Source organism: Anticarsia gemmatalis, chromosome 5 (assembly GCF_050436995.1).
Source record: "Anticarsia gemmatalis isolate Benzon Research Colony breed Stoneville strain chromosome 5, ilAntGemm2 primary, whole genome shotgun sequence".
NCBI lineage: Eukaryota > Metazoa > Arthropoda > Insecta > Lepidoptera > Erebidae > Anticarsia > Anticarsia gemmatalis.
The window spans coordinates 11,098,439-11,116,236 of NC_134749.1; the positions used below are offsets into that span (position 1 = coordinate 11,098,439).

The 17,798-nt window shown below is 35.5% G+C and overlaps 3 protein-coding genes across 4 annotated transcripts in view; 2 read left to right on the forward strand and 1 right to left on the reverse strand.

The window, feature by feature from the left end:
• pcm (5'-3' exoribonuclease pacman) overlaps positions 1–4,987 on the forward strand; it is a 34,618-nt gene extending 29,631 nt beyond the window's left edge. For both annotated transcript variants that reach the window (XM_076114774.1, XM_076114775.1), the window contains one exon: positions 1,661–4,987. In XM_076114774.1, coding sequence (XP_075970889.1) covers positions 1,661–1,750 — 90 coding nt within the window. In that variant the 3' untranslated portion in view covers positions 1,751–4,987. The remainder of the gene's footprint in view (positions 1–1,660) is intronic.
• Positions 4,988–5,642: 655 nt separating this feature from the next.
• LOC142973174 (maltase A1-like) lies at positions 5,643–16,354 on the forward strand. The gene is made up of 12 exons (XM_076114780.1): positions 5,643–5,779; positions 6,244–6,411; positions 7,735–7,914; positions 8,983–9,131; positions 9,926–10,051; positions 11,065–11,179; positions 12,159–12,487; positions 12,955–13,062; positions 14,176–14,424; positions 14,741–14,838; positions 15,543–15,680; positions 15,986–16,354. Exons 2-12 carry the CDS (start codon positions 6,258–6,260, stop codon positions 16,134–16,136), a joined length of 1,797 nt encoding a protein of 598 aa, XP_075970895.1. The 5' UTR covers positions 5,643–5,779; positions 6,244–6,257; the 3' UTR covers positions 16,137–16,354.
• Positions 16,329–17,725, reverse strand: LOC142973175 (DNA polymerase epsilon subunit 4-like). The gene is made up of 2 exons (XM_076114781.1): positions 17,312–17,725; positions 16,329–17,004 (listed from the first exon to the last, which is right to left on the reverse strand). The coding sequence occupies exons 1-2, from the start codon at positions 17,621–17,623 to the stop codon at positions 16,861–16,863; spliced, it is 456 nt and encodes a 151-aa protein (XP_075970896.1). The 5' UTR covers positions 17,624–17,725; the 3' UTR covers positions 16,329–16,860.
• Positions 17,726–17,798: the final 73 nt, after the last annotated feature.

Genomic DNA, 17,798 nt, shown 5'->3' on the forward strand with positions numbered 1-17,798 from the left:
ATTTTTAAATATTTAACCCGTGAAAAAGCATTACACAGTCCAAACCTGTCTTTCCTACCCTATCAATACGGTAACAATAGTTGTCAAACTAGTATCCGACTGTTAAACAAAGTTGCTAACTGACCAAAGATAACATTCTCACTATTATCTAGCGTGAAACTATCTGTGCCTGTTCATACGTAGTCGAGGAAAATACCCGCAGTACAAATATCATAAATACTAGTACTTATCGCTATCGGTATATTCAAGTAGATTGTACTGATGTGTTTTAAAATCATATTTGTATTTCATATGCATATTTTGTATTTCAATACGTAGCGAAGGAAAAATATCTTATATGGTATATATTTCTGGTAGTGAGTGCATAGATGCCGCCAAGCAACTTGAACATAAATTCCTGTAATTATAACTTTTTATATTTCGCGTTGCATATTTTTTATGTATTAGATTACGGGACGGGAACTTACGCGAACACGCATTTTACGCCGTGCATTCTAAGATAAAATACGTGTTCGCGTTAATTCCAGTATTCTAATAAAATCCAGTAGTAGAAATTATACTCAGGGCTGAGGACGCTCGGTTGACTGAATTACCAATCGAGCTATAGAAAGCACATTAGCCCTTATCTTAGCGCCGCATCTTGCTTTCCATGCGGACCTCAAAATCATTCACTAAGATGTAGCGACAACGCTTAACCCCCGGTTTCTGAGGTACATTTAACGGGAGTTTATCTATTCAATAGCGTTTAAACTCATATAAAAACGCTATTAAATAGATAAAATACCGCTAAATGAACTTAGAAATCGGGTATAAGATGTTTGGCGGCATATTGATACACTCTATATTCTCTCGCTCTTATTACCCGGTGAGACGGTATACTCTGACACGCGCAGGGCTAACCGTTTTCTTTTTCCGAGAGGTTCGGAAGTCTGCAATCTCATATGGCTTTCACATAGAAATACTAGATAGAAAAAATCGGAAATGTCAAGCCGTGATATCTATGAGCGGAAGTATCCATATAGTATCGTAATGCAACACAAGCAGTCGTAAATAAAATTATCATCACCACATTGTAAATTCATCTCAAATAGCCACGTGTCACGTTTCAGAGTTACGACACACGACAATTACAATTGTTTACTAACAGTTACTTGTTTCCGTATTAAGTGAGAATAATTTGTCGTTATTTACTTAAATAAAATATTTATGACCGGTTTTAACTGTTCCAAATAAGTGTCAGTTAGCTAAACAGACGAAAAATGCCACATTATTTATTGGATACATATGTTATCTTGCAATTATTCGTAGCTTATTATTGGGCAGTAGAATGCCTTCAATAGACGTTTTTTTCATTGTCAAGTAATTTTACACGGGGAATTATGTATCACTAGAGTCCGCCCGCGACTTCGTCCGCGTGGAAACCCTTCCCTTGTAAGTCCCGATCCCTAGAGAACTTTATTCTGGGTCTTCAGCTATCTACATACCAAATTTCATTATAATCAATTCAGAAGTATTTGCGTGAAAGAGTAACAAACATCCATACATACATACTCACAAACTTTCGCCTTTACATATAATATTAGCAGGATTTAAATCTATGTTCCAATTCGAAACTACACTGACAGAATTATATGTATTTATGTAAACATTTAAACAACAGATGGGACAACAAAGCCAGGACTCCACATCGCGGCCGATGAAGAAGAAAAAACCGAGAATAGCAGCCAACCTGCCCTTCCAAACGGAATAACTTTTAACATACAACTCTTACTGGATACATTGTAGCCTACTTACAATACAAACTTACATTTACCTTACTTAACATGGAACACTACTTTAACGGCTTTCGAAATAAAAGGCCCTAACTTATCCTAAACGTTCCAAACCCAAAAATATAAGATTTTCGCTACTAAATAAGTCAGCGTTTCTTAATTTCTAAACGTATTTACAAGACCTGTGGGCATTTATTTAATACATTATTATATTAAATGTCCATAATTTAGGGAAAAAATATCTTACCCTTACTGAGAAACTGTCATGTCCAAGGTAAACCCCACAATCACTTGCCGATCCCCAGAGGTCTGTGGGCCAAAGATTAAGAAACTCTGGTTTACATTATATGGAGACGTTCATTCCGAAAACCCTGCCTCTATTTTTCATTACTTATATTCTACTTCTCTCTCTTATTTGTTTTCTTTCATATCGATACTCTGTATGATAAAATATTGGCTATTTCAACAATGGTTTTGACAGTTTAAAGCTGTATTTCCATCAACGTTTAATTATGCCGACGATCACCAACCGGCTGTCGAAAATATTTTCGACGAAACGCCTCTAGCGGGTGCCGTAAGAACTATTTTTGCAGTAGATTTTAAATGTCAAATTATTGATAGTCTATTTATTATCACGCTACAGATAATCTTTGCAGTCTTATTTTACTACTACTTGAATTCTCGAATACTTTATCATACATGGTTTTATACGTATGCACGTCTCCATATTTCCCGTGTTAATTATATTTTAACGCCATGAACATTTCATTACGCATAATATTAATTTTAAGATATACACCAGGACTATTTAGGAATGTGAAAATCAGACTTATTTAGTTACTAATTACTGAAACATTTGTATAAACAAGGAGATACTAAATACTCTCGGTGTATATAAAAAGTACAGTACTAAGTACATTCGCGTTAAATATTAATTTTCACAAATTCAAGCCGTAAGTCAAATAAGGTAACAACAAATTATATTGTTCTGTTATCAATTACGAAAATATCGAAGTATCTTAACTTTATGTCAGTTTGTTAGGCTTGTTACACACATATTTGGGTCGGTATTAATCGGCCGGTAAAATCGAACGAGTGTTCGGGAAAAATACCGCTCGACTCAGATATGTGTGTAAAGCTTTACAAATGATTGATTCATTGAAATATCTAATTAATATTGATATAATAATTGTCTTGTTTCAACGATATAATTACATCCGTCTGTTTTATAAATCGAAATCTTATTTTCTTATTGTCAATTTAATTGTTTAATAATATTGTTGTCATAGTCTACAATGTTGCCAGTCTTGTTATTTTAATTATTAATACAAATGAAATAAGATTGCAAGTGTAAAAAAAGAGAAAAATGCGCGTTTTTCGGAGTGTGAAAAGACAAACAGGTAAATTGGTGTATCTCAAGATTATAGATTAACAAAAATCTTGTATATTTTGTAAATATAATGAAGTTATAAGAATCTATGGCGGTGAGTGCGATCAATTTATAAATATGAAGTGTTTACGAGAATATATGCATTCTTTTTTTAATGTCGAAATAAATTATTAATGTGACTAAATTAATAGTTGTGATAGTGAATAATTGTGCGTGATATAAAATGACAAAATGGGCCAAAAAAAAATATTAAATTAAAGAGGCATATAATCTCGGTGTAAGTGTGTTGGATGTTTTTAAAAGTTCCTCAGTCTTTCCCGCGTTTAGAGTGCGATTTACACAGAAGGTGGGTGCGTTCCAGGCGCGGATCGGGACGGAAGCATAGCGGGTCTAATTACTTGTATTCATGTTATATATTATTAATATTGTTTATATAAAACAATACCACACAGCCCGCGCCCGACCCGCACTTGCTTTAAGTGTGATATCTTCCATATAAATACAAGTAATTGACCCATTGTACTCCGGTAGTACGTCCCGCGCCCGACACGCACTCGGCACGCGCACGGCACGCACTCGCTCTCTGTGCGAATTGCTCTTAATTGTTAAAGTTGTAAGAGATACAAATAGTGTTGTCTCTGTTCAACTGTACCGTCCTTCATGTGTGTGAAGGAGACAAGGACAATATTGTTTTGTTTGAACAGTAGAAAATTCCGTGTACCATAGTATTTGTGTATGTACAATATAGGATTGTTAGTAAATAGTTACTATTCTGTGATCCTCTTTATCATGTTGTTCTCTATCTAGTTAAATACCCACTCTCTTTTAAATTGTACATGAAAAGTACAAAATATATTTGTGTTTGAAATTGTAGATATTGCAACGATATAAGCAATCTTATATATTGTTGACTGCCTCCGCGGCGCAGTCGTTAAGGTGGTCGCCACGCCCTTTGCTTCGGGAAATCGTGGGTTCGATTCCCATACGTGACAATTATTTGTACTATCCACAAATAGTTTTTCGGGTCTGTACTTTGTGTCCGTTGTTCGTATGTATCTGAAAGTCCCGTGACACATTATTTATTAAAAGAAATAAAAATGTTTGAAATTGTTGTAAAAATATATTTTATATCTGAATTAAAGAATCAGTTGAAGATTGTATAAATTCATTTAGAATGTAATACCGTTGTAATATATACATTACCATGGCGTGAGTCTCGCGCTCATTGCATTACAGACATGTACTTACTTTATACACAACCCTTCATAACTCGAAAGAGTAAAACTTACGATGCTATAGTCCAACAACTTAGTACGGAGCCTTGTGCTAGATTTACGGTTGTCAAACGTCATCATCATCATCATAGTCCTGTGTCTATCCGTTGCAGATGATTGCAGAAAAAATGAAAGAAAAGATCATTAGTGACCCTTGCGGCTGATGGTAGCTTGACACAGCTAGTTTGGAAATATAAATCATTATTAAATATTATAATCTAGATCAATTGAACACGTGAAGGCTTTCTACTAACTTGTCAGACTATAATAACATTTCAAAAAATACCCAAAAATATAGCGTAATTTAAACGTGCTTATACATTTAAATAAATAAACAATCAATAAATAAGCCATACTTTTCAATGTTTTACCAAATGACTTCACTACTGTCCACCCGAGTAAGTGATAAAATTAAATGTACACACTCATTGTCTTTACTTGTACCTACAAATTATATTTTTCGTTACTCTAACAGAATAGTTCGTTCTGTTAACTTATTTTTTTATAAAATCAAGATTATGACTCAATAAAGTGAAATGACCGCTCTGAAATGTTTGTTTTTATTATACCTTTATTATAAAATTTCGACTTTCAAAATAGCATTGTTATTTAAGAGATAATTTTATTACTTAAATCTATTTCGCCAGCCAAAAGGCTCTATACACTACTAAACGAGTGGTTCCCAACCACGTTATAAAAGAGGGTATTCTGTGTTCGCAACGGAGGGTGTGAGTTCTAGTGGGGGCATAGCAAAGCATAAGTGACAAACAGTATAAAAAATTATAAGTTTAATTTTATGTTTTAGGGCGCTAGATTTTTTTTCCTTTTTAACTAGGTGGCAGTAATTCGGTCAAAAATGTAAACCATTTTTCAAGAATCATTATCATTATTTTTTATAAATTACCTTATATAAAAGTGTTTTAACTTAATACGTTTTTCAATAGATACTCCTAAACGATATGAGTAGAACAGAGAACATTTTTTAATATAAAATCTTGGCTTATGAACCAAAATAATCACTAAGTTGTGAGCTACTAGATATTATTATTATCAAGTCAAGGTGTTTGCTAATAGGTATTTGGCATACCGTACAGAACAGTACTTAAATCAAAATGATCTAGGAATTAATTACAAGTCGCCATTGATTAGATAATGTTGAGAGGTGTAAAAACACTTGAATCTTCGAGGTTATAAATGGCGGCCCACCGACCACAAGTTATTCATGGCGGCAAACGCTAGCCGCTCGTGTGTGTGAAATTATAATTTTGTGATTTTTTTTCTAAAACTCAGTGTAAATCAATAATTACTCAAAATTTAAACAAATGCTTTTATCCTAAATTAAGGTTAGTTATTCAAAACTTTTGGAATACTTAGTCTGATTTGTTTTTTTTAATAATTAATTAAAGTAGTTGATTGAAGTGCTGTACTCAGATTTCTAATTTACATCTTAGAATTTACTAGAATAGTAGAAGGACTTCTGAATACTCTTAATAACGTTGACCATAACTTAATAAATTTAACTGGGATAACAAATACCTAATATGTTGAAATTAAATTGATTTTGAAACATACTTCAAAAGTCAACGATCTATATTTTAAACAGTTCTTTTCGGCTAAGTTCATAAATTGTAATAACTTAATATGCTAAATGTTTTTTTTTTAACCAATAATGTCCCACTGCAGGGCAAGGGTCTCCTCCCAAACGAGGGGGAGGGGTTAGGCCTTGAGTCCACCACTGGCCAAGTGCGGGTTGGGGATAGTGATAAATAATGTGTTTAAAATTAAATAAAATTGTTTCTATTTTTAGTTAAATATATAAAAATGCGTGCAAGTACGCTTTGGTTGATGTTGTTGGGTGGTGTGTCGGCGTTGGCGTGCGCTAGTGGCGACGCCTGGTGGGAGTCCGCAGTCGTCTACCAGATCTATCCTAGATCTTTTAAAGACTCCGATGGAGACGGCATCGGAGATCTAAACGGTAAGATTTATACCCGTAATTAATAGTTTGAGTAAATATTATTAGTATTTTTTCTGTTGAAAGATATAAATATCTATCAAAATAGGCGTCTTTATTCATTTCGCATCGCAAGTATAATAATTCGCCCCGCGGTGTGAACCCTCTGTACTAACTTAGAATTAATTTATTTTTATTAATTGTGTAAGAACTGTAAATATGATTTTTATTCCCATTGTTAGTTTAAGTTTAAATCTATTCAGATTTAAATAATGATTAATTCTGTACACAGAAAATAAATTTACAATAACTACTATTACCTACTTATACTTTTTTTTTATAACCTATAATTGGCTGACTCTTGCGTATATCTGACATGCACTGAAATATTATATTAATGGCTGTTATTCCTCTAAATATTTAATAAATAACAATACTTCCTTATTTCTTTTATATTATTAATAGGTTGCAAAATAAAGCAATGTTATAGGAAATGTTCATAAAATAAAATTACCTATAATAATCGTCTGTCGTAAGAAAATAGATTTTATTTATCGTTTGTTCTTGCAATAAGGCAATAAACTTATTATAATTGTATCCAAGCTATGTCTGTATAGATAATAGTTAAATACCTAGTTGTTTATTATTACTTTCCTATTTCATTACCGTGTTTGTTAGGGATCCGTACCACAGATTATATAATAGTTACTACGTAATCCGTACCCAAAAGGTAATAACGAAACCGTATTACTAAGCCTTCGCTTTCTGTCCATCTGTAACCAGGTGTATCTCATAAACCGTGATAGCTAGAGAGCTTAAATTTTCACAAATTATGTATTTCCGTTGCGGCTATATACTAACAAAAATTAAAATAGATACTTATTAAGGAGCGTCCCCATACAATAAACGTTATTTTTCGTATTTTTACAAGTACTAGCGGCCCGCCCGGCTTAGCCCGGTTTAAGGAGTTATTTTTCATAAAACCTTTATGTTTTTTACACATAAATCTTCCTAATACATTTCTTGTAATATGATTTCAAATAAAACTGTGTTATTCGGTAATTAACGTGATTTCCATTTCATAAAAGTATTTCCAAAGTTGCTTATGTTTATTCGTAATGCTGCTCCTTTTCGCAGGGGTCGTGGGTTCAATTCCCTTACCCCAAATGTTTTGTGATACACAAATAGTAGTTTTAAGTTGTAATTCTCAGTAATAGTAGAAATACTCGCTTAACAACTTTAACGGACATAAAATATTAACTTGCTGGTAAAGTCAGCAAAAACTTATGGTTTTCGAGATAACCAGCCGTAAAGAAATCAAAGTAATAGTTAATTTTCCTCGTCCAGGTATTGCATCGAAACTGGAGTATCTGAAAGAGTTGGGTGTGGACGCAATATGGATGTCACCGATCTTCAAGTCCCCTATGTACGACTTCGGCTACGACATAGCGGATTATAAGGCCATCGCGACGGAATACGGCAATATGACTGACTTCGACAACCTTATGACGAAGGCCAAGAGCCTGGGTACGTATTTTTTATCTAAATCTATACTAATATTATGAAACTGAAGAGTTTTATTTGTTTGTTTGTTTGAACGCGCTAATCTCAGAAACTACTAGTTCGGATTGGAAAATTATTTTTGTGTTGAATAGACTATTTATCGAGGAAGGCTATAGGCTATATATCATGACGCTACGACCAATAGGAGCAGAGTACCAGTATATCTATACTAATATTATAAAGCTGAAGAGTTTTATTTGTTTGTTTGTTTGAACGCGCTAATCTCAGGAACTACTGGTTCGAATTGAAAAATTATTTTTGTGTTCAATAGACCATTTATCGAGGAAGGCTATAGGCTATATATCATGACGCTACGACCAATAGGAGCAGAGTACCAGTATAAAATATTACAAAAACGGGAAAAATTATGACCCATTCTCTCTTATGTGACGCAAGCGAAGTTGCGCGGGTCAGCTATTCATAATATTACGCCTGCTTTACCCGAAAGTGTAGGTAGAGGCATATGCAATAAATCCGCGTTTCACCAATAACTATGTTAGTTTTTCACGTAGAAGGGGGGCGCGCCTATTGCCATGCATCGGGTACATTACCAAACTCCTGGCTACCTAAAATCGGGCTAGTGGTTCCTGAGATTAGCGCGTTCAAACAAACAAACTCTTCAGCTTTATAATATTAGTGTCGATGTAGCTATAAGGCTCATTTTCGCGCACACTTGAGAAATAATTATTTTAAGTGTCCGTAGTAAACGCAGATTAGACTCTGATAAAGTAATTGCAAACTACATAAGTAAGTACTGCCATAGAGGAAGGTGACGAAAACAAACGAATTGTCTCATTTTTAACCGACTTTGAAAAAGGTGGAGGTTTTTTTTTGTATGATTGTTCGCGGATATCTTCGTCGTTAATTAACCGATTTTAATGTTTTATTGTGTGCGTGGCGTGTTATATCTGAAGTGTAAGAATACACACAGGTTTTGCCATTTTCAAAGTTAGTCCCGCGTAATATGGGTAATTTCTGAAATTCGAAATTTTCAAAATACCTAATACCTACTATTGTTTTGTGTTTCCATAGGTATCCGAGTGGTTCTCGACTATGTGCCAAATCACACTAGCCACGAGAGCGAGTGGTTCGTTCAGTCGTCGAAACGTAACGGCACCTACGCAGAGTTTTATATATGGGCCGACGGCCTCAACAACAACACTTCACCCCCTAACAACTGGGTAAGACTTTGACACTTGCACAGTATGCGCGAACTGACAGGAACACTTGCATAGTAACCGAGAACTGACAGGCACACTTGCATAGTAACGGAGAATTGACAGTTAAAATTGCACAGTATGTGTCAGTTTCATAGAATACGTGTGGTTAGCGTTTAAATCAGCATTTTGTTTGCTAATTTTACTCAAAACATGAAACCGAAAATGTTCGTTGTTTGGGTAAAATGAGAAATGTATCATTTGATTCTTATGTGCTTTGATCTTTGCTCCGGTATATACTGTGTAGAAGTGACGCAAATTAGAAGTAGTTTGGTCTGCGCTGGCCTATGACCACCTGTAGTGCTAACTTCGATTTCCGGCTCTTGTGACGCAGTAGCTAAAGTAGTCGCCACGCCACTACTATTGCATCAGAAGGTCGTGGCCTCGAATCCCAGAAACAAATAATTGTGTGATCCACAAATAGTTGTTTCTGAACTGCTTGTACTTTGTGTCCGTTGTTTGTACGTTTTTGTATGTTTGCAAAAGTCCCCGCGGCACAAAAGCAATTATTAGTGCCTAAAACATAAAAATCACAAAATGTTGGATATATTTTTTTAATCCCTTGCCGAACGAGGGAGGGGCTAGGCCTTGAGTCCATGACGCTGGCCAATTGCAGGTTGGGGATATTACACGCCCTTAATAAATGTATTTAATAAATTTTACTCATGCAAGGTTTCATCACGTTTTCCTTCACTGTTATAGCAAGTGATCATAACTATATGTTGTAGATTAATATATAATATATGGTTGTTATCCAGGTGAGTATATTCCGCAAGAGCGCGTGGGAGTACAACGCAGACCGCGGGCAGTACTACTTGCATCAGTTCGTGATCCAGCAGCCCGACCTCAACTACCGCAGCGGATACGTACAACAACAGATGAAGGTACCTACCACACACTATATTCAAACTAACTTCTACCTTATATACCTACTAGCTGACCCGCGCAACTTCGCTTGCGTCCAATAAGATAAGGTGAAATTTTCCCCGTTTTTGTAACATTAATTACTGGTACTCTGCTTCTTTTGGTCGTAGCGTGATGATATAGCGTGCGATAGCGTGGCCTATGTCCTTTCTCGGGTATCAAAATATCTCCATACCAAATTTCATGCAAATTGGTTCAGTAGTTTAGTCGTGATTGAGTAGCAGACAGACTGACTGACAGACAGACAGACAGACAGAGTTACTTTCGCATTTATAATATTAGTATGGAAGTATGGATTAGGTCGGGGAAAAAGTCTTTTTGCATTATAGTATGTATGAACTCGTAATAAAATCTTTTCTCTACACAAAAAAGCTCGATATTTATGTATCTCACAAGCTCACTGAAAGAAACCTAATGAACCGTGTACTCATTTGTGATTCTTGATGCCAAAAAGGTTTTATTACAAGTTCATACGATACGATGCGAAAACACTTTTTCCCCGACCTAATAAAATGGGATACGGGAATAGGACCTGGCATTCCAAGGTTCGCGATCGAGTAGTTGACTAGGTTAACGTAAAATGAATAAACTTGTATTCGTAAAATATTCATCTATAATGCTCAGGCTATGTATTCTTTTTCGTAATGTCGTTTAATGTTAAAATTGTAGAAACATTTTTATAGTACTTATTAGATACCAACGAAAATAAGACACTGTGACGTCACTATGTTATATTTCTATACTAAAATGTGTTTTTGACATTTCATAAAGAGTAGCTAATTGGACTGGTAGTCAAGTACCGTATTTAACGGTACTAACCCATGTTTTCTGAGTACATTTAGCGGTAGTTTATCTATTCAATAGCGTTTTTTTTGTATGAGTTTAAACGCTATTGAAAAGATAAACTGCCGCTAAATGTAGCTCAAAAACCGGGGGTTAGACGCTAAATACAATTCGTAAACTTGTTATACAGGAAGTACTTCGATTCTGGCTGGACAAGGGTGTGTCAGGGTTCCGTGTAGACGCCGTCAACATGCTTTACGAAGTAGCCAACGGTACCGATGGATATCCGGACGAACCACTCTCTGGTAACTATCTATAACCACTGTTTATAAAGCTCAGGAAAACAATTAGTAGTAACTTAATATAGAAGAGCTTTTCTTAATTTTAACCAGTGGTCCGCGGACCACCGGTGGTCCGTGAAGGTCAAAATATGGTCCGCGAATGATTATAAATTTTAAAGTTTCAGGACGATAATATTACACTTTATTTTTAATATACTTACATAGTGGTCCCTGCTAACAAGAATAATACAAAAGTGGTCCCGGACCAAGAAAAGGTTGGGAACCCCTGATTTAAATATACCGTTAATATAACTGTTTGTTAATGATCGCAAGTTTTCAATAACTTTTATTGCTATTTAACGGTAATTCTTTGGTCTCTGCCTACCCTTATGAGAAAAAAGTGTGGCATTCTGTTGTGCATATGTTAATGGTAATTGCTATGATTAAACATATAACGTTCAATTAAATAAGTACTGAACGCTACGAGTTATGTGGCCGTGGTCGCATGTTAATGGATATTTCTCGTCGTCTTAATCTTTGAAAAGGCAAAATCGAAAACAGTAGATAATAAACATTATTATAAAAATTAATACATACATCACGTCTTTCTCCCATAGAGATAGCCAGTAACCAAAGAACGCCAATTGGTACAATCCTTACAAACATCCCTTGCCTCATTCACATCCATACGAATGATGGGTTCGAATCCCACCCGGGACAAATCTTTGTGTCATGAGCACGAGTATTTGTGCTGAGCCTGGATGTCAATTTATCTATATAAGTATGTATTTAGAAATATATTTAGAAATACATATTTAGTTTATCAGTTATTTGGTTACCATAATACAAGCTCTGCTTAGTTTGGAATCAAATGACCGTGTGTGAGTTGTCCTATGATATTTATTTATTATACATCTTGTCATACCGGACCGCCGCTACGAGTACTACGCACCTGACCTTTTTGTAAAAAACAGCTTAAATAACAAATGATTTCGTCTTTCAGGGGCTGCGGGATACGGTCCGGATGACTACGAATATTTAAACCACATCTACACAAAGGATCGCAATGAAACGTACGATGTAGTGTACGACTGGCGAGCTGTCCTCGACGAATATACCACCAAGCACAACGAATCAAAGATCATGATGACCGAGGCGTACACCGAGTTGGAGCTGATGATGCGTTACTATGGCAACGGAGAACGAAACGGCTCTATTCCATTCAACTTTGCTTATTTAGGGCTGGCCAGCACTTCTACGGCTGTTGACTTCAATAATACTATCAATGAGTGGATGAACGCTATGCCAGAGGGGAAGACAGCTAACTGGGTGGTAAGTAAGCAAATTTTTACTATAATTGGGCCATTTCAAACGTGCGAACTTAGTCACGTCATTTAATCGATGTCTCTCGCTCGCACTTACACACAGTATTATTCCTGTAATTATTGGCCACTACAAAAAAAGTCCTGCATAGTTGGCTGGTTTCAATGACAGTGGCTACCGAAGCCGAAATCGACCAGGGGGGCTATCACGTATCTCAGTTGAAAACTATTATTTGAAAGCCACTACGCTGTACATTGTTTTCTCCCTTAGATCATCGTGATTGGCATGTTACTTCAAGGCAGCAATGTACTGAATAGTGAAAATCATTTGACATACACTAGCTGTCAACTGAGATACGTGATAAGCCTGCAGGGCGACAGTATTATTATTTGTACCTATTATACTTATATACTTTGCTTTTGGTCAGCGGCTTCTATAATCCAGACATACAAAAGTTAATTCTAATATGTTTTTAGAACGGGAACCACGACAACAGCCGCATGGCGTCGCGGCAAGGTGTTACCAGAGTGGATACCATGAATATGATGGCTATGTTATTACCTGGCGTCACTATCACTTATCAGGTAAGAACAACCTTCGGGCGGCTTGAACAACTCTGACATTAGCTTTAACCACTAACCATACGATGATGAGGGAAAGCTATTAACTTAGTTCCGCTTTATTTATTTATTACTGGTACTCTGCTCCTGTTGGTCGTAGCATTATGTTATATAGCCTGTAGCCTTCCCCAATAAATAGGCTATCCAACAATAAAATATTTTTTTTAATTCGCACCAGTAGTTCCTGAGATTAGCGCGTTCAAACAAACAATCAAACTCTTCAGCTTTATAACATTAGATTAACCACATACAAACGTCTATCACTACAGTTTATATTAATTATATTCATTATAATATTTATTGGTATTGTATATATATGACTTTAATAACAACAAGATTTGTTAAAGTGGTCACTTCGCCTCAGTAACCGTAACGCCGCGTGTGGTGGGTTCGAATCCCACCCCAATTTTTTGTGGCATGAGCAAGAGTTTTTGTTCTAAGCCTGGTTATCAATTTATTTATATACTAGCTGACCCGCGCAACTTCGCTTGCGTCACGTAAGAGAGAATGTGTCAGAATTTTCCACGTTTTTGTAACACTTTTTGCTGTTACTCTGCTCCTATTGGTCGTAGCGTGATGATATAAAATATGCTTTTTTTTTCACGAGAAATATCCTCAAAATTATTTATATCTCTTATTATAACGAAATCGCGCTAAGGCATATCTTCCATTAAAACAGTTGCCATGACAACGGAATTTTGTTAATTCAGTGTCATTATAATATTGAATATTCGCGACTTCGGTCGCCACCTGAATTTTCCCGGGAAATGCGTGATTTTCCCGGCATAAAAAGTACCCTATGTCCTTTCTCGGGTATCAAAATATCTCCATACCAAATTTCATGCAAATTGGTTCAGTAGTTTAGGCGTGCTTGAGTAGCAGACAGACAGACAGACAGACAGACAGAGTTACTTTCGCATTTATAATATTAGTATGGAAGTATGTAATTAGAAGTATATGAGTATGTTTATTAGTTATTTGGTTTGCATAGTACAAGCTCTGCTTAGTTTGGAATCAAATGACCGTGTGTTGTCCAATGATGATATAAATGGTCTATAACACTCATTTCTCCTGTAGGGGGAAGAATTAGGTATGACCGATGGTGAGGTGACGTGGGAGCAAACGCAAGACCCGCAGGCTTGCAACACCGATGACGTCATCAACTACTACAAGAAGAGCCGAGACCCCGCCCGTACTCCCTTCCACTGGGACGCCACCAGCTTCGCCGGCTTCACAACTGGCAACTCCACCTGGCTTCCAGTTGCAAGCAACTACGCAACAGTTAACGTCGCTGTAGAAAAAGCGACGAACAAAAGTCATTTGAATGTTAGTAAACATACATTTAAGTCACACCTTTTTTTCCATAAGTGTAGGCAGAGGCCTAAGAACACAGCACACGCGCATTCCTGATATAAAAATAATAAAAAAAACTTATTTACTAGTACCTACTTATAAGACTAATGATTTTTAGAAATATTTCTGCAAGTAATTATTATTAATGATCTCTTGCGGGTACGTGCACAAGCAAGTACGCATACTTGATAAGAAATTATATAAAAAATCATTAAATTTCCCCAATACTAAGCAAATATCTAGGTACCTTCTCTATTTCCTAGTTGGTTAATTATATTTTTGTTTTCAGTTCTACAAGCAAATGGTGGCGCTGAAAAACACTGCACCAGTAAGGACTGGTACTTTGGACACTAAAGCACCCTCTGATACCATATTTGTTATCACCAGGTAACTTTCCTCTTATATATACCTATATATGTATTACCATCAGAACTTTTTACAACTTAAAACGTAAATTTAATAACAAACGTCAATTACAACTATTATATAAACTTATTATAAGCACATATATCGGCAATATTACAATGCTTCTTTTCTTAATCTGTGCAAGCTCAAAAATAGATTCCATTAAAATAAAATCTTGGTAATTCACATTCCTATGATCGATAAATAGTTAGTCTCTCAATTCAGTTATTATTAGCCTGATCTACACCAAACGTTCCGTTTAGGATCGGCAATCCCAAGATATGTCGCGCGTGAATTTCGAACCTACTTCAGATCGCGCGTGACGCTTCACACCAACCGATGCTGTGCGCATTTGACCCGGCTATTGAACCTCTCTCTATAACATATTATTTTGTTACCACAATCATGGTCTTCTTCATATCGTATTACATGGTTAGTGTTCAACCTAGTGTCAAAGTTGTTCAAGCCGCCCGACGGCCTTTGACATGGCTTAACGACTGTTGTTAATTAACAACCGGGACCAACTTTTTACGTGCCCTCCGAAGCACGGAGACGTCCAGTTCATATACCACTATGCGGTCACCCATCTATGGACCGCGCCAAGGTTTGCTTAACCCACAGATTGTTTACCGACCGGTGAGCGCAACTGGCTATGGGCACATGGTAATATATATATTGTATTGCAGAACATCATCTGAAGGCTCAGTAGTAGGTCTCATAAACCTGGACAGTAGTGGAGTAACAGTGGACCTTACATCTGTAACTGCTGTCCCAGACAAGTTGACGGTGGCCGCTTCAGGCATTTATTGCACACTTGTGAACGGGTAATAATGCATTATCTTTATTAATTAGTTTGTGTATTTAGGAAATAGTATGCTTTGAATCAAAAAGTTAAGTTTTATTACTCAAAATTCAAAATACTCAGAATACAAACTGTGAAGGATATTCTCTTCCAATCAGTCGCTCTTTGGTGAAAACAAACAAATGACAGATAAAAAAAAGTAAAACGTTAAATTTTTATATTTACTTTTTTTACGTAGGTATTTATTTTCAATTGAATTGAATTGACAACCTTAGTTTAAAGTGAAGTCATTAAATAAATATTAAAATCAGCATTCTTGTTTTACAGAGTTGAAGTGGCGAAGACTAATATTTCAATGCCAGCGTACTGCGCTATTGCATTCAAATCGGAAGCGAAGAAAAGCGGCGCTCATACTATTGCTGCTTCTTCAGGATTGCTATTCTCTATCCTGTTCCTCTTATACAGCTGTTTACACTAGTCTATGGTAGTATTATTCTAAATATTGTTTATGATTAAGATTTAAAAAAATAATTATGTATGTGATAAAATGTATTTTTTTTAAATGTTTTTATAAAGGCTTTTATTAATATATGTAATTATTGATTTAGTTAAATATGTGATCAACAGTATTAATTATAAATAGTAAAGGTGACAAAAGTGAAATTGGCTCTGAAGAAAATAAAACTTTTATTTTAATTTACTGTTTTTTTATTGGTTGTTTTTTTATGATGTAGTACCATAAACTGTATACAGTTATTATGCACAGTCGTATTGGCATTACTACTAACATATATACAAGAACAGATTGTCATTTTGTTTACAAATTGATTGACTAAGGTGCAAACATTACAATTGCAAGAGATGTTAATTTCTCGCTACTACACATAGCAATGATAATAATAGATTATACTTTGTCTGGGTCTTGTGCAAGAAATAAATCCAATAACATTTACAGTTACACTATAAAGTAAGTTTAACAATTACAAGAGTTGACTATATTCTATAAATATATATCACTAGCTACTGCCTAAGACTTTGTCCGCATAAAAAAGATTTTCAGGGTAAAAAGTATACAATGTGTTGATCCAGGTTATAAGCTACCTATGTGCCGAATTTCATTAAAATCCATTCAGTAGTTTTTTCACATCCCTCAATCTTCACATACTTTAGCATTTATAATATTAGTTGATTTAAAATACTCTTCAGAAGTCCATGGCACCTTCTAGGAAACATAAGCAGTCCACTTTGTTAATAACTAAGTCAAAATCTTTCTTTGCAATAATCTTTCTTTTGTTGGTCGCTGTGTATGCATAGGTTTCCTTTGCTATTGTCTCCAAAAATAATTCCTGAAAATTAAATAATACACTCACTATAACCTTCATAAAATCATGCTTTTTACCAATAGGTGTAGGCAGAGACCAAAGAATACCACTTGGTACAACCCTTAAAAACAACTCTTTATACAAAAATGATTTCTAATACTTCAATTGAAAGGCTAATTTGATTTCAAAGTTATTAGTTTTGTTTAAAATGTGTAAAGTAGCAACAAGTGCCACAATTTTCCTATTGAGCATGTATGAGATGTTGCACAGAAAAACCTACTTCAATATGTAGTTTTAAAAATCTAGTCGTCTATGATTGACTTATACTCACAGTAGCTTTAGTAACTAAGAAAACCGCGTCTCCCGACACCACGCTAACATCGGGATCCATTTTCATGATATTTTTTATCCTTGCTATAGGTAATCGTGTCGACCGTATTACTTCACTTTTATTCTGGACTGCAGGTCTCTTTTCTTCCGTTAATTGTTCTTCTGAATTCATAATTTCAGAATCTTGTATTGTGTTTACATTTTCCGTGTCTGTAGTTGTTTCTGTATTTTGATGGTCTGGGTCAAGATAGTGTTCAGTATCTTCAATCATGTCCGATATATCAACGTCGTCATAGTTTTCGTCTTCAGCCATCGTTATTTGTCCAGGTTAAGGAGGAAGACAAGATTTTTGAGCACTTTTGCAGCCTCTGATTTTTGCAGTTTACCAATAATTTTGGCGCGGTATTTTGACAGATGTCACTACAGTCATCAATGACTTGAGCTGTCAAGTGTCAACAGCGGTTCCTTCGTTCTAAAACGACCATGTG

Bases quoted from the DNA above. Each gene is read 5' to 3' on its own strand.
- LOC142973174 (XM_076114780.1), top strand. From the start codon at position 6,258: ATGCGTGCAAGTACGCTTTGGTTGATGTTGTTGGGTGGTGTGTCGGCG. The intron at 6,412-7,734 runs GTAAGATTTATA...TTCCTCGTCCAG, and splicing joins CGGCATCGGAGATCTAAACG to GTATTGCATCGAAACTGGAG. The intron at 14,839-15,542 runs GTAACTTTCCTC...ATTGTATTGCAG, and splicing joins ACCATATTTGTTATCACCAG to AACATCATCTGAAGGCTCAG.
- LOC142973175 (XM_076114781.1), bottom strand. From the start codon at position 17,623: ATGGCTGAAGACGAAAACTATGACGACGTTGATATATCGGACATGATT. The intron at 17,005-17,311 runs GTGAGTATAAGT...TTTAATTTTCAG, and splicing joins TCTTAGTTACTAAAGCTACT to GAATTATTTTTGGAGACAAT.